At 37.5% G+C, this 23,146-nt stretch overlaps 1 protein-coding gene across 3 annotated transcripts in view; it reads left to right on the top strand.

Annotated features, from left to right (window-relative positions):
- pik3r3b (phosphoinositide-3-kinase, regulatory subunit 3b (gamma)) overlaps positions 1 to 23,146 on the top strand; it is a 542,585-nt gene that overhangs the window by 503,040 nt on the left and 16,399 nt on the right. For 2 of the 3 annotated variants that reach the window (XM_067990165.1, XM_067990166.1), the window contains one exon: positions 22,584 to 22,695. In XM_067990165.1, the coding sequence (XP_067846266.1) occupies positions 22,584 to 22,695 (112 nt within the window). Of the gene's footprint in view, positions 1 to 5,600; positions 6,135 to 22,583; positions 22,696 to 23,146 lie in introns of those variants that run through there. The other variant, XM_067990167.1, reaches the window with a different exon arrangement.

Raw genomic sequence — 23,146 nt, 5'->3', positions numbered from 1 at the left:
CATTTGTAGACCCTTAACCTGGAATATTCTGTTAAAACAGTAAGAAAGAAGAATATAACTGGAAAAGGATAAGAATGAAAAATAAGGATGTAAAGTAAAACAAAACAAAAGAAACAGCAGTACATTGAAATAACTGAAAGCATGAAATGGAAAGCTAAATGAGAGAGAATTAAAAATAAACTGTAAATAAACGTGGCATCCAACTGCTTCTAGAAGTCAAAGGTCATGAATTATGCCCATTGTAGAAGAGTTTGCTGTTCTATTGTGGTCCAACTTGTTGAGACAAATCTGAAAAGGTGATGCCTTTTACTCCTTTCAATCTTCTCCTGTATGGCTGCACTTCTGCTTACTGTGACCCAGTCAACCAAGAAAAGCCCTTCAGAGTAAGGCTGACAGAGACTGACAGAGGCAGAGAATGAGATACAAACCCCATTTACAGGGACTGAATTCTGGCACAAGGTGGCTTTTGTTTAATCAATCTTGTGTCATCCTATAGCAATCATTTAGCAGTCATCTGCTGAAGGGAAAAAAGGCACAAGGTAATTTTGAGAATGTGCCAGCAGTTTATTGTAGGATTTGACATTTCTCGCCATATCCTGCAAATAATAATTGCAGTATATTTCTGATAAATGAAGTCAACATGGCCTAGTTGACATTTAGAGAAAGTATTGCTTTCCTTAGGCCTTCACCACTGCTGGACATTTCTTAAAGAAGTCTTTGATTATGTCAAAATGAAATTGACCACATTGAAAAGGGGTTTAAAATGTGTTATTTTGTTAATGAGGGAGAATCCAACACAACAATTCATAAAGATTACCAAATAATCCTCTGCCACTCTGGGAGATAAATAAAAATTTACCAGTTTTAAGCACAAAGTTGTTTCTTTTTGCATCCTCACAATTAGCCGCCCTGTGCTGAAGGTGTCTGTTCTGTGAATAATTATGCAATTTAATTAGTGATGGCGTCAATGTGTGAAGTCAAACAAGATAGGATTGAAATAAAAGATCTACACAGTTACACAGTTTTTAGTGCCATCAGAACTGTCCAACAAACTTTATTAATGTAAATATGCAGAGGGAAGCCCTGTGTGAAGGATTTCTTAATTACCATCAATTTTTAATCGTGGCAAAAACATTTTGGAAGCTGGCTCTTGGTCATTGGCTCCACTGAAGCAGGCTGAGCTAGGTGCTGCCATGCAGAATTTCTGTGCCATCCTCTATATCAGCAGGAAAATGTCAACTCTGAAGCAAGGTCCAGGTATATAAAGTTTAAAAGTTATAAATATTTAATATTTTTTAACAAAAAACTTTTTTGATGGATCAGTATTATATTAATTACATAACATCTGGAGTTGCTGGCTTCTGACAATGAAGTCTGCCTTGAGCAAACTTCAATAAAGAAGCCATCTACAGCTCCCTGATGACTGTTTAGGGAAATGCACCGCCTAGTGTGGAACTGGGCTATAAAAACTAGGAAGACTCCCCGTTTGATACTGAGTTTGTTGAACTCATCTAGATTGGCAGTGTGGCACTACATCTTGTTTTACTCCCATGGGCTAGGGAGGGGAATCCATGACAAATCAGTAACCACTCAGTCTATGCTGAAAAGTGTGCATGTATGAGGACAGGATCAGGGTTGGCTATGATGCCCCCCATGGGAAGCAAAAACCTGCTGACACTCATGGTCTAGGCTCCTGCATGGAGAATGATCACTTGGGTGAAGTATGGGAAGGCAGGCTGCATCCATGGAACCATAACCTAACAAGATTGACAGACTATTTGACTGTGTATATCGTCACAGCTGCACCTGATTATACATGCATTTTTCACCAAGAGGCACTAGTGGTTAGCGATTAGGAATGGGAGCTCTGGCTGTTTTTTTCCTCTTTCGTTCAGATGTAACAGTTTCACTGTACCCTAGCTGAGATGAGGCTGAACCTTGGACCTTCTGGTCTATGTGGTTCATCACCAGGTGATGCATTTACCTACTGGGCCAACAGGGACATTCCATTATCTGATTTAAATAGTTTTTTAAAAATCAAATGAGATTGAATTTGGGACTAATCCTGAATCCCAGGCTTCTCACTTCATGTTGCTTTATTCAGAATTGAGAATCCAAGGCATCATAGTCCAGGACACTATTAAGGTTAGCAATTTGGTAAGAAGAGAACATTTGTCCAGCAGCAGAAAGAAATGGGATGACATTAAGGCAAGCTGCAAAAATGAAGGGGTGAGAATTATTAGAAGAGAAAAACTATGGGGAAAAAATAGTATATTAATAGGTTTCAATATTTTACTTCTGTTCTATCAGAATTATATTGTTTGTATTGCAGCCAGCTCTGTTAAGTAAAAGAACAGAATGAAGCTATAAATTATAATTTTCTTTCTTTGCTTCAGAAGTACAAAACCTAATTCATTCCTCTCAGTGGAGGTAGGACAGTGCTTGCAGCTGATAATAGCTTGGAATAAGAATGACTTGCTTGAAACGGTTGGTAGAATGTTGCATCAGGCAAGGAGAGCAGGTCACATTGCAACTAAGCATGACATCACCATGTTGGTTGAAGCTGGTGTGAAACTAAGTATGCAGTAGCTAGAACCAGGGATTTCCATAACTCCCTGAAGCAACTCAGGGCTAATGCAATGAGTACATCAGAGAAATCACATAGATCTCAGTTATTAACCCAGCAGTGCAGCATTTCTGCATCCTCATCAATACATATAAAACTAGTTTTCTTCATTGTCTCATAGAACACTGCAGATAAAGGCTTTTAAAAGAAATTAAAGTAATAACCTTTGGAGAATATATCTAGGTCTTTCGTGTCATCAACTGTTCCACCCAGACTGAATTGCCCTAATTATCTATATCCAATTATTTTTAAAAATTAATTTACATTTTATTTGTGCTAATTTATTTACTTATAGTCCCACTTCTAAATGATTATACAGAAATCATTGGTTGGTTTCGATTTGAACCTATAAAATTGACATGTAGATAATTAGAAATGGAATACTGCTGCTCTGATGGCCTTCATCGGAGGTTTGTGTTACAACAAATATATTTTATGAGGTCCAGAACGAGGTGTAGTTTGGAGCTCACAAGAACATGTTTTTTTTGAAACTCCATTTTAAACTTTGAGATGGCATGCTGTTTACTTAAGAAAACCAATATTAAAAGGTAAGTAGCAGAGTCCAAGGCTGTCTTGCAGCACTGGCAAGTAACATTTATGGGGGAAAAAAATGCATTTCACAGTAAACCAACCCAGAGGGTCAGTGATCCTTCAGGAATGGTTACGTCGTGAGCAGTTATGTTATGCTTGTCAATAGAGCTGACCGTATCTAAAATGGCAGAGAATTGTGAGTGCTGAAACACTGGTTTTGAAGAAATTAGCAGTTCAAGATTGAGCAGACTGTTTTTCAAAGATGTTCTGCAAAAGATCACAATCTACCATCAATTGTTTGTTCCAATTTGTATCATAGTCATTATTCCTTCAGCTCGCAGTAGACTGCTGGATTTCTTTCCTAATATCATCTTTGTGACTCAGGAGTCACCATGCACAATTTTTGAGCCACAATGAATGGTGACAAGTCAGTGATCAGATACCCCACCTAGTGGATAAACTGAGAAATATCAAATTTTAATTTGCGAATTAACTACCTCAGTTTCTAGCTGAGTTTAAAGGTTAATGTGACAGACTGTACCTAAAGCTTGCAGGAAATTATGACCCAGTTTTAAGCTGTTTTTGGCCCACTTCAGATTCAAACAAGTGAGTTTGGTTGATGGGAATCAATGTCTGAGGCATTAGCAAGACTGATCATATGTCCTGTTTGAAACCTAAACTCTCTTGGTCTATTACATGCAATGAGTTCAACACAAAGTTTAGAGCCAATGTTGTTTTAAAATCATAAAATATATCATGTGCAAATTCTCTTTTTTTTGAACTTGAAAAACTGTATATTTGCTTTAGCTTTGGCTAAAAGGGGGTTATTTTCCAGATTTGACAATGCTGAACTACATATTAAGTACTAGAACAAAATATATTATATTAAGTACTAGCATAGCCTGGTTGTGATAAGTGGGCCTGCTGAAGGGATGTACGATTTTAATGGCTAAGTTCTCTCTTTGTATACAACTTTTAGCGTGCAGTCCCTGACAAGATGGCTGCTGTGAAATGTAACCAGCTTCTTATTTCACTAGCTTGTAAACAAAACAGTGAGAAGTTTTTACCGAACAATAGCTGCTTTCTGTGGATTTTATTCAGACTGTCACACAGATGTGAAATTTTATTGACTGCACAAAGCAAAGAATGACAGTAATGCAAATCTAAATATAGATTACCATTGTGCTGAAGGTATTTTGTTAAAGGAGTATGCTGTTAATGGTAGTGATCACCATTGTAGAATACTATCAACATGCAAAAACAATTGTAATTTTTCTTTCTCTTTAAACATTTTTGTCTTCACAGGGACCACTGTAGCTGGTACTTTTTTCTTTGTGGGGGGAGGCAGGGGAGATTAAAGTAGTAACTAAAATTTAAAAGGTGATTCTCAGCTATAATCAGTACATAAATATTTTATTTTTCATAAAAAAGTATTGACATCAAGGGTTGTCAGTGAAAGTTAATATTCTGTACTTTGTCTAATGCTAAAAATGGATTGAAGTGGCTTCTCTGTTTTAACTGAAGCCTATGAATTGTTGAACTTCTGGCGAAGCAGTCAATTATATTTAAAATCACTGGAATCTATTTAGGAATGACATCACGTACACCAGTCTCTAAGATAAATAGCTTACAAAACATTTTGGTCTGCAAGAAAGGGTTTAGTGTTTTCTGTGGTGACTTAAATGTTCTTGTCTGGCAGAAGAAAGGGTTAACCATGGTTGGGTTCACTGGGGATTTAAGGTCTTCTGTATATCGTTGCAGCCAATCTTGTGTTCCTTGGCTTTGCAAGCAGTGTAAGGTTTCTTGGTGCCTGAACAATCTGTAACATAGGCCATTGATTTTTTTTTGGTCATTTGGTTTAGGTAATTGTCTCTAAATGTGTATTCTTGCAGCACTCACACAATGGCAGGAAACATAATTCAATGAGTACCAAAGAAGAAGGGATGGATGGATTGGGGAGGGGGAGGGGGCTTCAGTTTTAGTTCTGCACTCAGCTTTTCAGCCATCTGTTGGTTCCCCCTTGCAGCTCAGCAGACAGATCTGTCAGTTGTTCTATTTCAAATCAGCCCTTTCCTTTGTCCCTCTTAGTAACTGCGCAGCCAATCAGAATGTGGCTGTCGGGCCTGCTGGCAGGGGATTGGCTGAGACCGTGGCACGGTGCGCTCGAGCAGCCTCTGAGAAGCAGACAAAGAGGCAAATGCTGAGTTTGGCAGCGGTTGGAGTAATCTTATTCTCATTTGCTGTGTAATTCAGAGCTTGCGTGCAGCACAGCACCAGCCCTTGGCAGGCAACCAAAGATTGGGCTGTACCACAGCTCGCTTCATTGAAGGGGGGGGGGAGGAGGAAGGGGAAAAGTGGGGGGGGGGAGGTGGTGGAAATGACAACGCAGGAAGCTTAAATACATGTGCTTTGTGTGTATGTGTAAACATTTATTTTTTAAACGTCGAGCAGATAAAATAAACGGACGGCAGGGACGGACCTTTTTTTTTTGTTGTTGCATAGGATTGTGTTCTAAGAAAGTGATTTTTTTTTTTAAAAATCGTTTTATTGATTGGGCTTGACCCCCCCCCCCCCTCTCCCCCTGTCTTCAGTTGGCACCGTCTTATGATGTGAAAGGTTACTGGTCAGCCCCTTGAGCTCTTAAAATGAAGTCTAGGCTCTGTTTTAAGTAAGCCCAGAATCGTAGAGCTGGTTTCTACATTCATCCCATGATTGTTAATTTTTTTCTTGAACTAGGAGCCCTTAAAGTCAGCACTAACAACAAAAAAAAAGGGGTTTGAAGAGCACATCTGAAGCAGGGATTCAGAAATACTGTAACGTATAAGCTGTATGATAGCATTTTATATAAAAAATATTAATACTGCGTAGACAATGTACAACACAGTTTGGAATATGGACAAATCTGATGCAGACTGGAGAGAAGTGATGATGCCCTATTCTACAGAGCTAATATTCTACATTGAAATGGACCCTCCAGGTAACACAAGTCTTCATATTTTACCTTAGTCTGTTTATTCTCTCATTCTTTAGCTACTTAGTTTGTTGGGTTTTTTCTACCCCTCTTTGTTCCTTTGTGTTTTCACTGGTCGGTGCAGAGCCTTTGCAGCTACTGTCCTATTGCTGGTCGGGCCTGTTCCCCATTTATTCTATAAAGCATTACATTGATTTTATCTTTTATTCCTTGGAAAAGCTTTGGAATTATGGACTTTGAAATCATGAAGGTGCTGACACGTTTTCTTAAAACCGCGCACAGAAAATTATGCATATTCATACTGGAATTAATATATCTGCTGTCTGAAACTTTTATAAAGAAGGACTTCAATATGAAATTTATTTTGAGTCTATGAATTCAGACAGCCACCAAGAGGAATATTTTGGTAGCATTTGTACATTTTTTATTTTTAAAAAAACTTTTGAATAGTAATAGCTGGTCCCTGTAGAATGGCAGCAACCCTGTTACCATAACCAGAAGAGAGAAAGTTTGTATGCAAGGTAGTTGTGTTAACAGCATAGGCGATAAGAGGAGCTCTTTGTAGGCCATATCAGCCGTGCAGATAGAATGAAAAGCAGCTGCTTCCTGGGACCTAAGCAGTATTTCTAAAGTCCAACACTTTTTTGGAGAGGAAAAGGTAGCGGGGGAAATTGAGAGTCTGATATATTGCAAAGATCTGAAGAATTTTGGAAGAGATTAGGAATGCTCACCCTAATTATTGCATTCTCGGAGCATATTTAGAAAAAGTGCGTAATAATCATTGACCCTTTGAGTGCTGTGGTTTTTTTTGGCAATACGATGTAGTGTTAAGTTTACAATATCGCTTCACAGAATTTTTGTCGGTGAAAAATAGTACGTAATTTGATTTTATTTGCCTCAATAATTCTGCATTCAGAATATCCATTTTTTTTGTAGGTAGTCTGAGCTGAAATGTTGTAATTTTGAAAGTTTCCTTGGGAATCAGGTCCTCTTGGAGTTAATAATGAAAAGATAAAAGTTTAATAATGCTCCTTTTTTAAAAAAGAGAACTGCTGACTTTTAAACAAAGAGTCCCAGCAGATTAGGAGACAATGGAGAGTGTGAGGTTCTAACCCTGTTCAGATAGGGATTGGGGATAATGATGGGGGGAGGAGCTTCTGCAGATGTTTCATTTTAATATTTATTGAAGAGAAACATGATTCTGCTTGAACTTGGCGTCATTTCAGTTGGAAGTTGTAGCGTGCTTTATGAGCTTTGAATACATAATCGGTGTGTGAACTCAGCACTGCCCTGATCCACTGGCCAGCCTCTTCCCAGCAGAGTGCTACACAGACCATGAAATCCTGCTAGCCTGGCGACTTTCTGGATGTGATTGTAATGATAAGAGTTTGGCCAGACTCCCCCTTCTTCTGGCTGCTGCTTCCTTTGGATCACCGCAGATCACGTTGCAATGTCTAGGGATTCTTAGGTGAGATTACAGAGGCAACAGCTATTTCTGCAACCATCCATTTTAACTTTATTTTATACTTTGTGATTTAATGCAGTAGATGTGTTGAGAGCAATTTAAAAATAGTTGATGTACACTTTTAAAGGAATGCATTGCATAGTAATCCTTTCAATACCAGCAGCCTTGGTTTGCAATCTCACCCCTGAACATTTTATGTCAACTAATATCTGCAAAATATTAAAGCTGTAATATTAATTGAAGTGGATGAAAATAACGCGCATGATATGTTTTTTTAAATAATAAAAAAATAAAGCCATAGTACAGTTTGGGAACTGGTGGTGGAATGCTACCCAAATGCTGGCAGAAATATCATTTGCATTCTTAAGATGTTGTACAGCCATCACAGACTCCTTGCAAATGATGTCACTTAGATGTGAGAAGACAATGGCACACCGAGCAGAACTCTTACAAAAGTCAAGAATATTTATTTTATATTTGTCCAAAACCTCTGCAAGAGTGAAAAATAACTATGCAATTGTAACAGAGCAATGACCTATTTGTTCCCACTATTTTTATTTGCATACTGTTACCAGATCCATAGTATTAGGCATTAAAGCCACCTATATTTTATTTTTGCGGCCTTCACATCCTGAAGGGACTTGGTCTTGTATTAATGTATATTATGCAGCTAAGATTACACAGCTATGAAAGGGGTGGGGGGGGTGGCGGGGGGGGGGGTCATGGATGTCTCAGTCCCCTGATAATGTCACAGCAGCAAGTCTCCTTTAAAACAGCTGAGCTTTGTACTAATGTTCTGTCAGGGTGCTGCTTAACTGCGCTGCTGCAGTTGATTCCCTTTTGCTATTCCTGGTGATTGACTTGTTAAATTACCAAGTCCTACATGGAAGGCCGTGGCGAACAAAACACAATACAGAATACATTGCTGGCACCTGTAAAATTCTTGATAGAATTTTGATACAAATCTAACTAAATGGTTGGAATCCTGTTGTATTTCTTGTATATGTCATTTGGCCAAGTGCACCATCATTGTACAGGTTAAAATACATTCGATTTTTATTATTGAATGATGGGGCAGCTTTCTTATATTTTTAATCTTTCAGTGTTAATGTAAACAGGATTATTTGTAGCAGCAATTACTAATGTTAATAAAACACTTTTTAATGGCAAAGGGCATTCTATATTTCATTTGTGACGATCAATATAGCGATGTAATAGCATATCCAAGCAATGACACATTAGCAACCCTGGTCGCACACTAACTTATTTCCGAACTGTTAAGTGTCTCTGAGAATTAATCAATTATGCAATTTGAGCTTTGTTTCCATTGTTAGTGTTCTTCATATACTGTTAAAATAGAAAGGATGCTTGACTGTGATTGCTGCAGCAGTATGGTCAAACATCCCTTCCAAACAGAAGATATAAATGTGTTTAGCTATAGTCTGGCCTACATAAATTAACCAAACTGTTGACATTCAATACTACCAATTATATTCCCTGCTGCTGCAAATTTGCTACCTCTCTCATTCCTCTTTCCTTTCTCCCCCCACCCTTTAATTTTCCCCAACTTTGAAAATATTGATCCAAGACACAATTGTCAAGCTAATTCAAACAGAACAATGTCAGCTTGGGGGGTGGTGAGGACTCTGCTTTACTATATGACAGCTGCAGTTGAATAGGACTGGCACTTTTCATGCTCAGAGGGTGTAACCAAAAGCAGGAAGTTATGTGCCAGGAAAGACCCATCCTCAGAACAGCTGGTCACAAGGGCTCTGTTGGATTAAACCAGGCGGATAGCTACTGTTAGCAAGCATAAACTATCTAGGGGTGACTGCCGGTCACGTAGTTTATGTTCAAGCACCTCTTTAGGTCTTGAATCATATTATGATATTCTTTATATGTGCATTTCAGACTCCTATGCTAGTCTCATAATGATTGTATGACTGATAACTTTCTGATGATGGATTTGCAATAAATATCCAAGACTTCTAAATTAGATGGTAAAAGTGGAATGAGACTGAGAAGTGATGTTTGTGTGTTGAACAAGTGTAATTGTGATGGACTGTGGTGAATTGAGGTTCACATGTAAGATTATTCTGAAGGAGGAAAAAAGCCAATTACTGCAGATGCTGGAGGTCTGGCCACTTATTCTGTAATGATTCAGACATGGAAGAATAGAATATCTTCTGCATTGTTTTACCAATAAGCTCTTTTGAGTTGCCAAGAAGTAGAGCAGTACACCAAGCTCAGAACAATTCAGGGTACAGGGATTCAATTTGATCTGTTACAGATGAACATAATTTCATTGGTACAGCCAAGGGATGTAAGAATTTTTAGAAAAATGGGAGCGATTTGTATATCATCACCCAACCAATGAAGCAATATTAAGTTTAACTACTCTAGAGAAAGTAATGGGAGTTAAGGCAGACTGAATTTGGTTTATGAACTATATAGCCCTGTGATTCAAGACATTTCAGTGTAAGTCAATTTAGAATCTTAATTTATGTAAATATAAATTATGTAAACATTTCAAGTCTGAAAAATATTAATGGTTTCACATTTGAAGTCGATCTCTTTAAACTTTTTTCCTGACTGATGTTCTTCACTGTTTATAGACCTCAGAGCAGTATCCTTTTCCCTAATGTCAATGAATAAGATAGTGAAAAGTTACAAGAAAATGAATAAAAGGCAGGAAACACATGATAGAAAACCAGTCCTTCATTAGCTTTCTCAGAATAAAAGTGAAAATCATGGCATACCTTCCTATGTTTTCTCCATACCAATGTACCTGTACCATTTGGAAAAATACTGTTCTTCAAAAATCCAATGTTACTGTTTCCTTATGTTGTGAAAGAGCTGAACAAAAAGCTGACTTAAGTAATGTTTTGTACTTTAATTGTTTACTATATGTATACAATTGCAATTTGCTATCATTTTAGTGCATTCCACCAAATTGAGAGTTGAGATGAAAATGATTAAACGATGCGCAATGTTTAGTACATTTCCAGAGAACCTCTGACTTAACCACAGAATTTGACTCAATAAGCATCAACTGAAACTCCTATATAATTGAGAGATTGGGGTTTGTTTTACATTTTAGTGATTTGTGCCAAACTACATTTGTACCAAGTTAAAACACGAATGCAGACATGTGGCTCGTTTTCTTTGTTACACTTGCACTGTACACTTAAGACAGAAATTGGATCATAGTTGTAGATTATTTTTCTGTTAAGGAACACCAAGAGCCATATTTGTTGATGGATTAGTACATTCGAATAGTATTCCCAAACGGTAGGGCAGTAATGCAAATGGAAGAATTTTTTTTCCCATTCCCAGTAATAGTTGTGGGGGAGGGGAGGGGAGGGAAGGGAAGGGGTGGTTACTATTAAGCCATGTAAAATTGGTCTCATCAATTTATTTTTTCAAAAAGCAGTGATTATTTCAAATTGCACTGAATTGTCTTCATTTTCAGGTGCTCAACTGCTGGTTGTCAAAGCCCTCAGCAAATGGTTTAAAGGGAAATAGTTGGGATAGATTGAACAGTGAGAAAGTGTTGATGGATAGGCCCTATCTGAGTAAAGCAAAACCTTATTACGTGAAGGGTTATTAAGGTTTATAAATTCCATTTCCGAGAGACTGATATAGTTCCAAACATTAACTTTGTATGGAATGAAGGACAGCTTCTATCTTTCCTAGATATATATGTGCGTGTATGTAGAGAGAGAGTGCTTAGTGTGGTGTTCCCAATATCTGCTGCTTGCTGTAATGCACTTGCACTTTATTAGTATCCTCCACAACGTCAGAAACATACGATCCTCATGAAGCACTCTGATTGGCTGGAACACTGTCTCCATTCAAAAGGTTAATACTGCCAGGAGGTTCTGATATAGGGCTTAAAATTCAGCAAATGCCGAGTTCAGCCTCATTAGCAAGCATGATACCAAGGAGTGAATCCGGCACAAATAAAGGAACTGACAATGCGTGAAGTAGATATACTGCACTTAGTAATGCATGCCAGCCTCCTATCAGAAACATTTGCCATACACGGTAAGGCAGTAAAGATGTAACATTCTGAAATCTCTATTTAAACAGAGAATGCCAGTTGGAGGGCGCATTACAAGGGGACGGGGGTTGAAACTTTAAAATTGGCTGTTGAAAACTGAAAACATAAACGTGTTTCCTGCATCCAATAAACGGCTACATATTAATTTCTAATGAAGTTGAGCATTCTTTGGATCTTTAGATTCTGCCTGCTGTCAGTGTATATATATATATATATGTAATACAATAATTTTTATAAAATCTGTTTTTTCTGAACTATTATATCAGTTCTCTAAAACAGCTTTTACCAGCTACTAATGATTCTTGTTTTTCTTAAATAAGAACGTTATTGAAATAATTATCCCTTCTTCCATGTAATAAAAATTAATAGTTAGTACCCATGCCGGTAATGGAGAAATCAGATTATACAGACTTTTTTAAAAAAAATGTTTTGTAATGGGTGTTCTAACAGCCTGATACCTCCCTGATTTTTCAACATGGCTACTTCTCTGCTCAGTGATGCAGTAAACTCAGTACAGTTTCATATGTCAGATCAGCCAGATAATTCCTACACTGTCTCATTTTAACCAGCATTGTGAGAGTTGTATTTAAAATTATGTAATACTGAAATGCTGTGATTGTTGGGTTAAACCTCAAAAGTACAATTTGTGGCAAATGGTTCTGGAAGCTGTCTCTGGGCATTCTGAGGAAACCTGATGCTGTTTTCAGATAGTGGGCCTGTCACTCATTTTCCTTCTGGAGTATTTAAACTTTTATTTCTGTTACTACAGATGGACTGTTGGAGTATATTTATTTTAAAAAGGCATTACTGATTTAAATTGAGCCAATGTTAACATTTGGTATATTTTTGAAGGTTTGCTAGTATATTTTGACTGACAAACCGTCATGAGCTTTGAACAGGAATTCACAATGAAATATATAGACATGTTTTACAGCAAATTATGGTGCACCCTTAGCTTCAATGCAAATATTTATAATGCAAATAGTTCCACTGTTCCATTCATCTTAATGAGCCGTATTTTGGGGGAGAAGGTTTAAAAGATATAACATAGCCTGCTCTGAGGAGGGTTACCTATCATAGTAGATAGTTGGAGTATCTGGGAGTGTGATGAAATATAAATCTAACAAATATATAGCTTAACAGATTTATTTAATGACCCAAGGACTTTATTGTAAGCAAGAAATCCCTATTCACAAGTTTTACGTCTAGGGTCAGAGCAGGCTGTTCATCAAAGAATGGACTTTGCAATGTCAGCTGTGATAAACATTTTAGTTTTAAAGAGTTCTTGGAATGTGACTTTTGTAATAATTACACCGGTATGAATGTCCTGTTGCAGGGGAATGTCTAGGGCACTTTTTGGAAAGAATTGATGCACGCCATCTACCATCTTTGACTACTGTATCCGGCCCATAATTGTAGTCATTAGCTCAGGGTTTGTTTGCCATAACCAAACTATGACCCCACCCTGCAGAAACCAGTGACCTTTAAACAGTGAAAAAGGCTTTTGTAGAATTCACCCACATAGGAGACTGCCCACTCGTGAAGTAAACCCCAAAAGGAATGTGGAGGTTCAGGGGAGGGAGTAAAGTGTTACCAATCAGAAAGAAAATAGGAACACATGGTTTGGGGTTGTGTGATCAATCTGGGCAGAGTTTATTTGTCTCAAATTTGTTTTAGGGGGGAAAAAGTCCATTTGTTTGTCTAATGAAAGACTTGTAACAAAGCCTAATTAGTGCTCGCCCCCCCCCCCCCCCCAAAATATAATTTACTTTTCAGTGGTTACAATTGTGTATGCGTTCAGTGGTCTGGGACTGGTTGACTAATGGTGAACCTGAAAATGGGCTGCCAGTCCATTTCTTGTATCTGCTTTAAGAACGTTCACAATTCCACACATGCAGATGCCCCCTTTGAACAGGCTATCATAGTAGATGTAGTTTTCCCATTTAGTTTGCTCAGTGCTTTTTTTTTTAAAGTGTTAAATGAAGACAGATCCAGTTAAAGCAAGTGTTACTGGGGTCTTGTGTGAACACAGCAACATGAGGCCAAGTCCAAGGCTTGTGCCCACCTGCACATATCTAATACATCTGTTGAAGGATGTTTGGGAAGAGTATGCCCCCTTTTGGAGCAAACTTAGTTTTGACTCAATTGAAAATCTTTAAAATTCAAATTTTTCAGTAACAATTGTATTCAGTAGCAATCATTGTGATAAAACATTGATGCACTTGCCAGATTCCTCACTGCAAATCCAGTAAAGCCCAAGATTGCAATGACAGGAACATGCAAAGCATCTTTCAACCCACAACCTTTTGAACTGGTGAGCTTGCCAAGACAATATATATATTTACCTTGTGGTCATCAGTTTAAAATATTGAACAAAATAGTATTTGCATTTGATATTCAATAATTCTTTTGGTACAGACATTGCCACAGCTGCACAAAATACATTTGTACTTTCACAAACACCTCTAGACCTACAGCATTCAAGTTTTTAAAATCTTTGTTCCCAATACCCTTATGGTTCTTTGTCCTCTTTGCAGCCAAAGAGGAATACATAAAGCATTTACCATACAAGAAAATAAATGGATTGGGTGGAAATAATGTCCACCCTGTATTCATTTTGCATCAAAAGCCGCAATAAACTTCTTTTGAATCTTAAATGTCCTGTTGTTCCATTTACACATTGGGTAGACTAGAAACAGTTGCTTTCTAGCAAATTGACTGCATTCATTTCTATTGAACTGTGCGTAAGAATGTAGTTATTAAAAGCATTCTCAAATTGGGTTGTCCCAGTTTATAATATTTGATCTTAGAATTCTTCACCCTCTTCCATTTTTTTTTTGTGTTCAATAGCCTTGACAGTGACTAAAGGGGATACTTACAGTTAGATATTCTACAATCCGAGGTTTTAATGGTAAAGTGGCATGATATTGTCTTGTAATGTTTCTCTTCACCATTTCTTATAAAATAGTTAAATCAAAAGCCTTTGGTGGTCGACATTTTAAATAATTGCCCAAGTATTTTTCCAGAATTAAGTGCTGGTCTATAGTGTCATCTGATTACGAGCTTAGAGAAATAATCTGCAAAGCATACCTGTGTTCTAAAGTAATGCATAGATTATTTAAATGACCTCCTAGCTGGATGTCCTTGTATATCCTTTTTGAAATCTGGGGAAATGCTGCAATGAAAAATTTATATTTAAAAATAAACAAATAAAATGGATAGAAATATCATAACAATTGACATAACTTTCCCATTATGTTGCTCACCATAATGTTAAGCCTGAAATATCCTATAGAAAGCACAAATTCTGCATTCACATTGCATCAGCAAAAATGATTAATTGTGCAGCTCCATACATGCATTAAGAATCTGTAACCATAGCAATTGCCAAACTAAACTGACAGCAGACAATTCTATTGGACAACACAGCTAGAGAGTAATTACAGCTTTTAGATCCAATAATCAAAAGACTTGTAATTAGGCTTTTTTTAAAAAAGCATTAATCCTAAAATGTTCATACAGTGGCCAGTTTTTTTTAATTGAATTGTTTGAATGTTCTGTACACTTTAAGGGTGTATTTGATTAGTAGTAATTGTTGCGTGGGTTTAATAAGCTAAATGTTTTTTTTTGGGGGGGGGGGGTTGCTAAGTGAGTTTCACAGGTTGGGAGTCGCTATCTAGGAAGATGGGACGTTCAGAATATCAACTGTGGTTTAATCCAAAAGTCACTCTTGCAAAGCTTTGACCTGACTTAATATCTCCTTTGTTGTCCTGGATATGTTGTATTAGTGTCTGAACAAATAATAAAGTTAAAAACAGAACTTGGTGGAAATGAACAGCAGGTTGATTGGCATTTGAAAGAGAAAAGTTACATTGGGTTAATTTTATTCAAATGAGGGGTAGAAAACAAATTAACCTGTTTTTCGATTTCAGAAAATGAGCCTTACTAGCTGTTCTTGAGATTGCCAAATTTGTGTTGGAAGAATTATTACGTAGCAAGATAGAAATTCAAAAATCATCCATTTTAAATATATTTGATAGAATAATGTCAAGGGACTTCCTCCATTTTCTTAGTCTTACCATATCTCTGGGATGAGGCTGCCGTTGCTTTGTAAGTGAGATTCAAAAGTCTGATGTAATCTATGGGAAATTTGGGGTTTTTCTCATGGTGAGGTGAAATGAAAATAATATCCTGTGAAATATTTATCATTTTATATGTGGGAAAAGCTAGTCAAAATGAACAAAAGAACACTTTTTTTTTATTGGATTTGCCCATGTACCTTGTGTTTGAGGTGGTGGAGGAGGGTGCAAGAAGACAAAGTTCCAGATCAAAAATGTAACAAATAATGGTTCCCCCAAGCACTCACTTTATCCTGTGAGCCATATAAATAGAAAAGGAAGGGCCTGGGTATGATCACAAGTTTGTGCTGAAGTACCAATCTCAGCTAGGGCAGTGGTAAGGGTGCTACAATTGAACTCCGAGCCCCAAGCTAAAGAAGAGAAAACCAGCCAAGGAGCCAACTCCTGATCACTATCCATTGATCCCTGCCAGAAGTGTGTGTGGCTGTCATTTTGAGGACAGCCTTGGGCTCAGCTGTGATTCCTCTGTCATTGAATAGCAGACATTCACTATCAACGCTGCAACATGAATGATAGCAACTTGGGTGAGCTCCCAGCCATGAGTTGATGCCTTGGGGAGGGGAGGGGTGGGAAGGAAATTAATGAAGGGGGGGGGAGGAGAAATGTTATGTAAGAATCAACTTAAATTAAGTGTTTGGTATTTGGGAAATGGTCTTTCATTTAATGTTCCCATTGTTGGATCTAGCAATTCCTGCCTAGATGCAGAGGAAAGCTCCCACAAAACTATCCAAACAAGGTGTCTCTACTCAACCTCAGTAGAGTGAACTAGTCTGACATTTATATTTTTATACTAAACTTCCCTGCTGCCTTTCCAAGTAAAATTGTCATTAGCACCAAATTATGATTAGTTTCGTTCAGAGGATTTATACCCACTCTGCATTTGATTGGAGTGCTTTATTTCATATTGAAGGAGCAGCTATCCCACCAGTGTGGACTAGATATGAACACAGATCTTTGGAGTTAAAGCACAGCAAACTGGCACATTGTGCCAACCACAGAGATATAAAATGTGTGTGGTTTTTTGTTGGCTAAAATTCATGACCTGGTAGCTCGGGCAGTACTAACATTTATAACAATCTAAGAAAGGGATGAGTTTGCTTCTTAAGTGCCTGGCAATCTGTTGCTCCACTTTGTCGTAGATGAATTTGGTTAGTTCTTGAATAACTTGCTAAATGGAATGCTATGCCTTGGAACTCTGGGAGAATTGTCTGAGCCCTAGAAAATCCAGGGAAGATGTATGGTGAAAGGAGTAACGGGTTGAAGGATGTTAATAGCGTTGCTTTCCCCCATATTTGAGTTTCATTTGGGGTAGGAAATCCCACAATCAATGGAAGCTTACTTCACTTATTGGGAATCCGTATTGGAATCAGAATAAAGCAGGGAAAGTGACTTTGGGAGAGGGAAACAAGGAAAAAAATCTATCTTTTGTGACCTTGTAATTTGATTTTTCAGTTTTACCGAGCAACGGGGAGATTCATGTCATGAATTTTTTCTAAATTTTCCAGCGGGAATTTACTATCAATTGTGAGTAATGCTCTACAGTACATAGTGAAACTGAAACTACATTACAAACTACTTGTGGTTATACAGTTTGAAAGCAAGTATCTCTTTCAGTGGCCAACAATAAAGAGGTGATGGTTATCAAGAATAATACATAATTTGATTGAAGGCAAGCCCTTTTGGGAACCTCAATATGTTCAAGCTGGCTTATGATACTTGATATCTGGTAATTGTCTATATCTGAAGCTTTTATTTTTAAAGCCTTAAAAGTAAAATAGTGACTTCTATAGCAGTAGAATTCTACATCAGTGCTTATATATAACTGTAAACAATTTTACAACACCAAGTTATAGTCCAACGATTTTATTTTTAATCCCACAAGCTTTCGGGGGCTTTCCCCTTCCTCAGGTGGTGTGGAAATTCCACACCGCCTGAGGAAGGGGAAAGCCCCCGAAAGCTTGTGGGATTAAAAATAAAATCGTTGGACTATAACTTGGTGTTGTAAAATTGTTTACAATTGTTAACCCCAGTCCATCACCGGCATCTCCACATCATACATATAACTGGTTTAAGCATTGGGTGAGAAATATACTCCATTCTTAAATGACCAACACTTTCAATTCAGTTGAGTTTAACCATCATCTGATTTGTGTAGGCAAGGTAAGAATTAGAGTTTCTTGCAACTCAGTGCCTTCACTAATTAATTAATTTTTAAAACCTGATTTGTGCAAAATTGTTCTGAATAAAAAATTCTGAAGTGCTGAAAATTTGGATGGTTTTGAGATTCTAAATTTGGTTGAGTCTAACCTTACAACTTCAAAATTATGTCTAGCTTCACTTAACTTTTTTTAAAAAAATGCTTTTCAATGAAGCCACAGAATGAGTCAACTGAACTTTTTTTTTTCCCATAGCACATTGTTCCGTAATAATTTGCTCAAAACAAAGTGAATATATGGCTTGTCAAAGCGTGTACACACTTCTAATTTACTCTTGCAGTTTGTGCTAAGGTGGAGCTTAACCCTGAGCACTGGAGATAGTAAACTTTGTACACAAGACCCTTCTGAAGTGGGCAGGAGATGTAATTGATTACCCCTGCAGTCTACTATACAGCCAGGCAATGTAGTGTATATATAGACTGCTTAGATAGGTGTTTTTTTTTCTTTTGTGGAGGAGATGACGAATCTAAGGAATTTTACAAGGGATTCCTCACACTCATTTCTAGAAGCAGATAATAAAAGAACATTCATTTTTCCAAACATTCTCGTAAGATACCTCACAGTGTTTGTAAATCCAGAGCTGATAGATAGCCTGATGCATACAATCATCAACTTATTTCTTTATTGATGAATAGAGATCAGTAAACATTTTATACAACAGCAGCTAGAGCTGGGGTTGCCTCTGCTAACACTTGCCACTTCAGTTCATTGTTCCTGACCATCTGAAACATCCATCAGTTGTTTTATGGCTAAAGTTTCAATAAGACCATTTTTAGAAAAAAAACTTAATGTCTTAAGTTTTTTTGTGCACCTTGGGCAATTTTTAAAAATTTTCCACCCTTTTTTTAACTCTAGGTTTCCCACTCCCTGTATGACAATTCCTTAGTTGTCCTGCTCTGAAGCTTCTGATAATTCTGGTGACTTTGATGGGGAGTGAAATCCTTGACTAATTTCACCAAACATTCGTTCACTAAAGGAGAATGTTGCTCAGAGCCCCAGCTAAGACTTGCCTTTTGAGCACTAGGATTTATATCCCAAGAGCAGGCAGGATGATGTTTTCTGTTCAGTTTGACACCAGTTGGCCAGAAATGGACCATCTCTATTATTTGAGCATGAGGAAATAAGACCTGGTGGGTCTCCACCAGTGTGTTTTCATCAATAAAATGGAGCATATCTCTTTTGGGAGACTACTACATTCTCCAACTTATTTTCAGTCTTTAGACATTTAACCATCTCCCTGCCCCCCCCCCCCCCCCCCAACACCCTTTATCAGTTTTTTGTTAATTAATAAAGGTAAATGTATTCATTTGAATAACTTTGTAATATTGTTAATGCTGTCTATCATTTGTCCCTTATTACATTAAGCATTTGTAGTTTTGAAGCTGCATGTTAGAAACAGCCCAACAGCAGACATGAGCAGAATTCCCTTTGTTTTGTCATCATGACGTTGCATTCCAATGATATGTATACCGTTGGTGGGCTGCGAGCAGTCCACCTCGCTGATTTTTGGTGGAGCAGAAATTCATGATATAACAACAGGGGAAACTTTGTACAGAATATTGTAGTTGGAAATCAGGAAATGGCATACTTATTAAATAGCATCAGTCTTCACAGTAGAGGATGAGGATAAAATACCAGAGATACAAGGAAAAATAAAAAATAAATTAAGGAGAGGAACTAACTAGATTCAATATAAGCAAAATATAGTGCTGGAGAAACTAATGTTATGAAAGGTAGACAAATCTCTAGGATCTGATGTTTTCCACCCCAGGCTATTTTTAAAAAAAAAAGTAGGTGAGGAAATTGTTGTTGCGTTAGTCATGATCTTCCAAAACACTCCATTCAGGAATTGTCCCCTTGCATTGGAAAATTGCCAATGTCACTCCACTGTTTAAGAAGGGTAAGAGATAAACTAGGAAATTATAAACTAATAGGCTAAATATCATTTGTGGGGAAGTTGCTAAAATCTGTTATTAGGCACAGTGACTGAGCATTTGGACAAATATGAGCTAATCAGAGAGCCAGCATGGATTTGTAACTGGTAAGTCATGTCTAACAAACCTAGTTGAATATTTTGAGGCAATAACTAACGTGGTAGATACGGAAGTGGCTATGGATTTTATTTATATGGACTTCCAGAAGGCATTTGACAAGGTTGCATATAAGAGACTGTTCTCAAAAATGAGAGCACATGGAATTGGAGGCAACCTATTAGTTTGGATAGGGAATTGGTTAGGAGGTAGGAGACAGACTAGGGCTAATGGGTATGTACTTAAATTGGCAGGATATGACTAGTGATGTCCCCCAGGGATCTGTACTGGGGCCACAGCTTTTATTTATTTATTTATATATATATATATATATATATATATATATATATATATATATATATATATAATATATGACTTGGATGAAGGAATGGAGAGCTGTATACCTAAATTTGCTGATGACACTGTTAGGTGGCACAATAAATAGTGTACATGGGAGCAGAAAATTGCAAAGGAACATTGATAGATTAAGTGAGTGGGCAAAACTGTGGCAGATGGAGTTCACTATGGGAAAGTGTGAGGTCATCTACTTTTGGGCCTAAGAAAGATAGTTCATTTTCTAAATGGTGAGCAGCTAGGAACTGTGGATGAGCAGAGCGATTTAGGAGTCCAAGTACAGAAATCACTAAAAGCTAGTGGACAGGTACAAAAGATAATTTTAAAGAGGTTAATGGAATGTTGATGCTGGAATACAAAGGGGTAGAAATTATGATACATCTGTACAGAGTTCTGGTTAGACCCCATTTGGAGTGCTGCATTCATTTCTGGGCACCGAACCTCAGGAAGGATATATTGGCCTTGGAGGTGGTGCAGTGCAGATTCACCAGAATGATACCAGAGCTAAAAGGGTTTAATTATGAGGACAGGTTGCATTGACTAGGCTTGTATTCCCTTGAATATAGAAGATTAAAGGGTGATCTAATTAAGGTGCTTAAGATGATTAAATGATTTTGATAGGGTAGATAGAGAAACTATTTCCTCTAGTGAGAGAGTCCAGAACAAGGAGGCATAGCCTTAAAATTAGAGCTAGGCTGTTCAGGGGTGATGTCAGAAAGCACAAAGGGTAGTAGAAATCTGGAACTCTTCCTCTTTTCTCTCTTTTCCAACCCCTCCAACCCACCCCCCCCCAAAAAAAAAAGCTGTTGCGGCTAGGTCAATTGAAAATTTCAAAACTGAGGGTATTAAGGGATATGGAGTTAAGATACAGATCAACCATGATCTAATTGAATGGCAGAACCAGCTCGAGCGGCTGAATGGTCTACTCCTATTCCTGTGTAATATCTGCTCACAAGCTGTTTGACTAGCAGTTTTAAATATAGATTATGATTTGTATAATTAAATTATGTGGCAATTTAGGTGAATATAATTCCTGTTTGAGAATTGTCATCACTGCCAAAAAGTTGGTAGAATTTTTTAGTATTTGTTCAAATCGGGGTTTTTTTTTGCTTTAAAGAAACCTCATTTGAACAGTACTATTACCTCCTTTTTTCATGTGTAATTTTGGTACTTTTATTAAATTAAATTGGGGTCTAATCCTGTTCCATGTGTTTGCAACAATGTAATTACTGAGTTGTGCGACCATTGAGTTTATTGTCTCCAATGCACATTAAATAACCGACCTATCTAAAGAACATCTCTAGCCTGTCCTCCCAGACTGGCAGTAATAGAGGAAAGATTAAAAGAGGCAGAGAAGAATTTAAAACACTTAATATAAAGGAGGAAAGAACTGGGAAACATTGATCTTGTTTAACATTTTTTATGGAAATATAAATTCAAATGAACAGTTAAGGGCTGAAATTCTGCTAGTGGCGCAATTGAGGCTTTTGTGCCACGTTGCTGGAGCAAAACTAGCCAGAGGAGCAGTGAACTAATTGCCCTGCATTTTCTGCTTCAGCTCATTTGAATAATTATTCAAAGCTGTGGCATTGTGCCCAAGTGGGGAAATGGCAAATTTGGCCAATGTTTCCAAATTAGAGATGTATGAACTTAAAGGTAAGTGGCTGCATATGAGGACAAATTCATGTTTCCGCTTTAAAAGCATTAAATTGAATTTCAGTTACATCAGCCTTGGCCGAGGTTGGGTAAGGGTGAATAGTAAGCATAAACAAAGTGAAAGGGAACCCAGTGTAGAAGAGCAAAATAGATTTTGTGAGCAAGTGACAGTGGTACAACAACTGACGCTGTTTGGATATGTAGCTGCATAAAGTGGGTACAAGGAGGGTTGCCTAATTTGGCACTTCAGGGCGAACTCCAGAGGTGAGATGGGCATCTTTAGGTTCCTGGTAAAAGGTGTGAAAGACTTTATTGAAACTGCAATTTGCTGTACGTATTTTATTTGTAGAGTGCCACATAGATAAGAAATTGATAAAATAGGAAAATAGCAAACCAAAGTTGGTATCAGTAAACCACCACATTGTGCTGTTCAATCTTCATTCTATTCAAACACTGATATTTTATGGTAATGAAAAAGAAATATAGAGGACTCTCAGGCTTCTTGCTTTTTTTCTCTTTCTGTTGCTTGTAGCTCTTCCTCCAAAGCCACCTAAACCCATGACGTCAGTGACTGCCAATGGAATCAAAGAAAGTGGAAGCTTATCTCTACAAGATGCTGAGTGGTACTGGGGAGACATCTCTAGGTAGGTATTATTTGTGCCTGGTGCACTCTCATCAGCTGTTGAGATGTAGCTGCCAGCTTTGCTTAACAAAACCCATTGACTTGATAAATAAGGGCCTCAGCCTAGTCCAGCTGCGCCTGCTGCTAAATTTAACTGAAATAACATTTTGACTCAAACCTTGACACGCAAAACTGATTTTAAAACTGATCAATTGAATCAACCAACATGACTTAAAAAAAATCTCTTCTGGCAAGCAGCAATTTGCCTAACAAGCCAATTCGTGCAGGATCAAGCAGAAAGCTAATTACTGATTTTTAAAAAAAATTCTTGGACAGGGAATGGAAAAGATGAGGAACAAAAAAATAAAGTGAAGAGACATTGTATAACCATCAAATGCAGTTGGAATAGCAACGATTCATAATTAATATTTGCTTGAAAAAGCAGACAGAATAGTGTGTCTTGTCATTGTGGT

The sequence above is a fragment of the Heptranchias perlo genome, chromosome 9, assembly GCF_035084215.1.
Source record: "Heptranchias perlo isolate sHepPer1 chromosome 9, sHepPer1.hap1, whole genome shotgun sequence".
Lineage (NCBI taxonomy): Eukaryota > Metazoa > Chordata > Chondrichthyes > Hexanchiformes > Hexanchidae > Heptranchias > Heptranchias perlo.
Note: the sequence above shows the minus strand (reverse complement) of the source record. Positions and strands in the feature narration are given on the sequence as shown.